This window comes from Salminus brasiliensis, chromosome 14 (assembly GCF_030463535.1).
Source record: "Salminus brasiliensis chromosome 14, fSalBra1.hap2, whole genome shotgun sequence".
NCBI classification, from domain to species: Eukaryota; Metazoa; Chordata; class Actinopteri; order Characiformes; family Bryconidae; genus Salminus; species Salminus brasiliensis.
In genome coordinates, this window is record NC_132891.1 from 29931814 (window position 1) to 29937889 (window position 6076).

Genomic DNA, 6076 nt, shown 5'->3' on the forward strand with positions numbered 1-6076 from the left:
ATTCAGTACACAATACTCTAACATACACACGCACTAGCCACTGCCTAGCCACTCTATTGGAAACACCTTGTTGGTCCACCTTGCTGGTGTACAGTTAGAGACTGTAGTCAATTATGCATTGACATAATTGACTATGATTGGGGGAAAACGTGGGTGAGAGGTCTCCTATCCTACTAGGGACATGCTTAATTTTCCTAAATTATGTTAAGATTATGTTAAGGCCAAAATGTCAGTGTGACATCAGTGGTCAACAGATTTTCAAGTAATAAGAAAACTGACATTCTTATTATGTAAACAACACTATTTGGACAAAAGTATGGGGACAGTTCCATTGCCACAGATGAATCACATCAAGCACGTAGCCATGCAGTCAGTTGCATGCAATGTCTACCCTCCTAGATACTTCACCTGTCTATATAGTGTATATCACAAAGCAGACCCCTGAAGACCTTTATGAAAGTTTTTCCAATGTTCCTAAGGTTCCTAGGCCCCAAACAGCCTAATATATGGTCAACAGGGCTTCTGAGTTTAGAAACTGACCAATGATGAGTTGTATAGAGGGTAACCAAGTGTGAGACAGGTGTTCATAGTAAAATATTATGAAAAACAATAATAATATAATTTTGTCTCTCTAACAGAGTTTAAGAGCTAGGCTGACGATGTCACTTCATAGTAAGTCACCTCAACACCTCACCACTTGAGTACAGACACAAACAGCACCATAATTAAGATTATTTTGATGACACAAACTCACAGTACCCCTGACTCAAGCTGTGTTCCATCTCCTTTCTCCTCAACCCTCCAGTTCCATCTCAAATCCAGCCTCTCGCCCTTCCTCACACACCTCCAGAAGGTAATGAACTTCTCCACATCTGTATACATTTGTGCATAGCCATGTCTCAGCTGTTTATGCGTGATCCCTACAGATAAACAGTTTACAGGCCTTAGCTGCTCAGCATTGCGAGTAGCTGAAAAAAAAGGCAGCAACAGTGTCTGTCCTTACTGAGCAAATACATCTGCACAGTGGGAAAGGTGCAAGCTAAAGAATCTGTCATGTTGACACATGTTGCTTTTAATTAAGCAAATAATGTGATTCACTTATGTGATACTGAAATCCACCGAAGTCCTTCTTTTATGGGAACTGTTTCTCAAGTCTCATGTCTGCAACCCCTCAACTTACTCTCCAGCCAGTCTGAAAACTCACTGTCATTATAGATGTATTTCACTAAAAGCATTTACTGTTGGACACTGCTGAGTGGTGCCGCTGCCTAAGTGGTGGCTCTATCAGGGGGAGATCGAAGGTTCAGTCCACTAGTGAGGCAATGGGAATACTTTAAAAAATGTCATTTGTTTATTATAGCATAGCATAGCATTATTCAGACTAGCTGGCTAGCTATGCTACTCTTGTCTAGTCATTTATTTGTCCTTCGTGATGAGGACTGTAGACTTCCCTGTAGACTTACTTAAGGTTGTAATAGGATAGAAAAATGACTTCATGAGTTTGTACTTTGTATTAATATTTTAATGTCAACTTGGTTTACAGATTTAACTAAATCCCTAAAATAAATAAAGTATAAATAAAGACAATATAACATTGTGCTTTTTTGCATTTAGGAACATATTAGCTCAGCAATATTAATTGCTCATCAGGGATATATATAATGCACACACACAGCTTGTCTAAGCCCTGTAGAGACATACTGCCAATAGAATAGGACTCTCTGAACAAGATAAACATGAACACACTAGCCCCATGCCTAATGCCAGAAATACCCTGTTCTCTGGAGTGATTGATGAGGTGAGGTGGGGTGGAGATCATCCAACATCCTGATCCTAATGCTCTTGTCGCCAAATGCAGTCATATTCTTACAGCAGTGCTCCTAGATCTAGTAGGATATAGAGACAGTAGAGACAGTTACTCCAGCGAAAGCAGGATAAACTCTTTTTAATACACTTGATTTTGTAAGAAACACTGAATTAGCAGGTGTCCCAATACTTTTGTCCATATACCTGTATTAGCCTAATACTTATTAGACTGTTTACTACTTCTCTAATAGCTAACCCTTTACTTTATAATCTACACTGCACAACCGCAACACGTTTAACCTGACATTAGCAATGACTCCTCTGACCTTTCAGTTAGTAGTCAGCTCAAGAAAGTAGCCCCAAAAAACAATACCGTTTAGTCATAATGAGAAACTGGAAACTGGTCAGGATGCCTTTTTTCCTCCTAATACTAATTTAACAGTAAAAGAAAACTCAACACACCCCTGTTTATAATTATTTCTCAGCTGTGACTCAAGAGCCTCCACGCTGTCCCTCTCCTCCTCTGAATGAGCGGACTCCGCAGTCTTTCCAGTTGGATGGTACAGGCTGTTTTTTTTTTTGCAGTTATCACCATTAAAAATGCAAATGTGTCCTTACAGCACACAAAAGTTTCTCCTCTCTTTCTGTTTTAGCTCCAGAGAGTTCAGCACCTCTCACTCCTCCACTCCCTAAGAGAACCCCAGAGTCCTTCATCCTGGACACACAAGAAGGTACTGCCATGAGATCCTATACATCCAGAACAAACAGACAGGGGAAAGAGAGGATATACACCAATCAACCAAAACATTAACACTCCCTCCTTCTTTATACGCTCATTGTGCAAATTCTATCAGCTCCACCTTCCACACAGGCGTACTTTGTAGTTCTATAGTTACAGACTGTAGTCCAACTTTGTTAGCCTCCTTTAACTTTGTTCCTCAATTAGTGTTAGTGTGAGTTGTGCTGGCACGAGTGGATCAGACACAGCAGCACTGCTGATTTTCAGGTATCTTTATCAGGGTTAGGATTCTAGGCTACATATTAGTCAGAGTCAGATCACAAAGAAAGCCACTGGTATTACTATCAATGTCTGATGTGGAGTTATTTGACAGCTGTGTTTTCATGTTTTCCTGCAGAGCAAAGCAACAGCGCCCTCTGCGAGTTTCCCGACACACAGCCCCAAAGACAGCGGCTGGGCACCTCCTCTGAGTGGGCAGGGAACTCCCAGCCCAGAACCTTCCTAGACGTCATGAGCAGAAGCAAAGTAATTCACGCCTCTTCTGTGGCATTTTCCATTTAACTGACCTACTTCTGTTCACAAAACAGAAGAACATACACACACAAAAGCTGCTGGTGCTACTATCAGCAAAAAGAAGAAAATACAGGAAGTGAATTGACATTTTTGTCGACATTTTAACCCAAAGAGTCAAAGAAAAGCCAGCCAAAGAGCTCTGAGCCTGTTTCACATAAGGCACCGTAGCATAAAGGTTAACGTTAGGTACAGGGCCTACTGATTATCACTTTCAGCCCTTTACATCTCTCCCAGTCAAGATCATTCTAGCACTCCAGAGAGTTTTGCTCTCAGCTGTAAACATCTGCAGTACAGGTTTTTGGACGATTCTGCTAAAAAACCTTTTTAACACCAAAAAATGAGGACTGATTCAGATCAGTTTGGGCTAAATATGTTGTGTGCTTCGGTAATGACTCACAAAGGCCAGGTATTTCACACTGTGTTACTCTTTTCCAACAGAGCGTTAAAGTGAAAAGTTCAAAGCAAGGTAAGCATCTACATTGAGTCGTTTCTTCCAGTAAGAGCAGATTACTGTTCCAACAGTGCTGTGGACATTTACTCCGCTTAAGTAACCTTACAAGGACTTAATTACCGGTATTAAATTGCCATATAATGCACCCATAACTAGCAGAGTCTGGGGGTGATGAGCCACTCGACAGCATCAGAAACACCATATTTACACAAAGTCGCCATGCATTTTACGACTTATACTAGTGGGTTGAGAGTGTATAAATATTGGGGGCATATAGAATATTAATAAGTCAAGACTGTGATGTGACAGTTTTGAGGTTTTTGAATTGGCCTGTTTTAAAGCCCTGTTTTGGTTATGCTGTGGGTTTATTATGCAGAAAAAACAGTGTTTGAGAATCATGGTTTGTCAGTTCGATGTACCGAACTGTCATTGTTCAAATATGCCAGGGTATATGTACTTTTCTATTCTTGGCCACCCTTAAACTTTTATATGCAAAGAAATGAAAATATGCCCCCCACCCAAAAAAAAAAAGTGTGGTGGATTTGTGGAACACATTGTAACAAAACAGTAAATAAATAAATAAATAAATGTGTATGTATATTTGATTGTTTATATTATATATTATATAAACTATGTTATATTTAACACATATAATAAATTAGAATGTATCTTTTATAAAAAACATTTATATTAAACCATTTATACAGATTCATTTTTTTTATTTAATTTTTAAAAACTTTTTATTATAAATAAAAAAAATGATTCTACAAGTATTTACAATTAGAAAGGAAACTAAAGAAGTGTGTGTGTGTGTGTGTCTATGTGTATTTGCGATGAACTGTTGTGTTACATCTTGCAGAGCCCCTATCTGTGGCTCCTCCTCCGCCTTCTCCAGCCTCCATACCTATAGTTACAGCACAGAGAGGTAACTGACGTCAGCCTCAACCCCATCATGTCTGTAAGTCACTTCCCATCTGAACCCAAACAGAAATCTGAAGTGTGTTTGACCTGCAGGAGAGCAACAGCTGGTAGACAGCAGACTTACTGTCCCCACTGGAGCAGCTGTGCAACAGCCGGACACAGCCCCTGGGAGGACATCACTGGCCAGCAAGGCCAGGACAAAGGTTCTCTTCTTATAGTTAGTGTTTGTTCTGTGTGGCTAAATCTCTGACCTCTGAACAGTTTGATTCAATTATGATTCTTTAGGAAATGATTCAGTGCATTGTGATTCAGTTTCTATCAGATAGTTTGATATGATTCAGAATTCTTGGAAATTAACGAATGAATGAATTAATTGTGTTTACACCAGACACCCAGGGTCGTCCTAGGCCTAGTGAAGAATCTCCATTCAGAATATGGTGTAGTCCTGGACTGGGCCTTAATCCCTGTCCTGAAAGATGACTCTTTGTTTTTTTTGTTGTTCTTACAGAGTTTGAGGTTTTTGAAAGGAAGACAGAAAAGTGAGTGTTTAAATAAATCACAACACCGTTAATGTCAGATATAAAAGTCAAATGTTATTTTGACTTGTATTTATTATTATTACATTTACAGCAAAGACCCCCCAACCTTTAGCTCCTGCTGCTGCTGCTGCTTCTGCTGCTACTCCAGCTGCTCCACCCAGTGGTGCCACTGGAGTGTTCAAATTCGGTAAGGTCCATCTCCACCTCATACAGCCACCCGAACTGCCAAAACCATCCAAAAGCCGATGGCGAAAAAACGCACGGCTTAAAGCACCTTGTAAGACCTGTCAGCTGCCCCAGGGTGGCGCTGTTGTAGCTCAAAATTAGCCAAAGAAATAATCACACACGCATGATTTAGCTCCACAGCCCCACCAGTGCTGTGTACTGCAGATATTTACTGAATTTGGAAGGTAATTGAAAAATGACTTATTATAAATGTAATAAATCTTTTAAAAAATTTAATATTTGACAGGTTTCTTATGTAAAAACATACTAAAATGCATATGGTAGTGCGTGATAAAGTGGTGATATTAATCTAATACTGCTCTAGATGTGTATTTTTGTGCTTTCAAATGACAAAATATTAGGGATGATCAGGTTATTTTGCCCATGATTCGATCCAAGTCTCTTATTGCTGAGTATCAGCCGATACCGATCCGATTTTTGTGTTTGTATAAATAATACAGTCGCACAGTTTCGATACATTTAGATGTGTTCTGGACTGATTGATTTAGTTTAGTAGAGATTTTCTTAAAACAATGTTTTATAGTGTGATTAATATCTTAAAATCCAGTCTCACTCTCCTCCCTGACCAATCAGCTCCCAGCTCCTTTAAACACTGCAGTCTAATCACGTCCTGTGTCAGCATGTAATAGAATACACTCTGGATTGATATCTGTTGTTGTTGATCTACTGACGTAAAATAACTGGTTTATAGTGTTATAGGGTTTCTACAACATTCAGTGCTACTACCCCAGACTGTATGCGTCTCTGACCACCTCAGAATGTGGTGTGAGTGATTCGATCATAATCCGATCAAAGTGCGTC

At 39.6% G+C, this 6076-nt stretch overlaps 1 protein-coding gene across 2 annotated transcripts in view; it reads left to right on the forward strand.

Moving 5' to 3' along the window:
- The window catches only part of ptpn22 (protein tyrosine phosphatase non-receptor type 22), a 33396-nt gene that overhangs the window by 22619 nt on the left and 4701 nt on the right, over positions 1-6076 (forward strand). For both annotated transcript variants that reach the window (XM_072696155.1, XM_072696156.1), the window contains exons 19-28: positions 639-672; positions 806-853; positions 2292-2366; positions 2460-2537; positions 2943-3070; positions 3557-3584; positions 4429-4494; positions 4584-4693; positions 4999-5029; positions 5121-5216. In XM_072696155.1, the coding sequence (XP_072552256.1) occupies positions 639-672; positions 806-853; positions 2292-2366; positions 2460-2537; positions 2943-3070; positions 3557-3584; positions 4429-4494; positions 4584-4693; positions 4999-5029; positions 5121-5216 (694 nt within the window). The remainder of the gene's footprint in view (positions 1-638; positions 673-805; positions 854-2291; positions 2367-2459; positions 2538-2942; positions 3071-3556; positions 3585-4428; positions 4495-4583; positions 4694-4998; positions 5030-5120; positions 5217-6076) is intronic.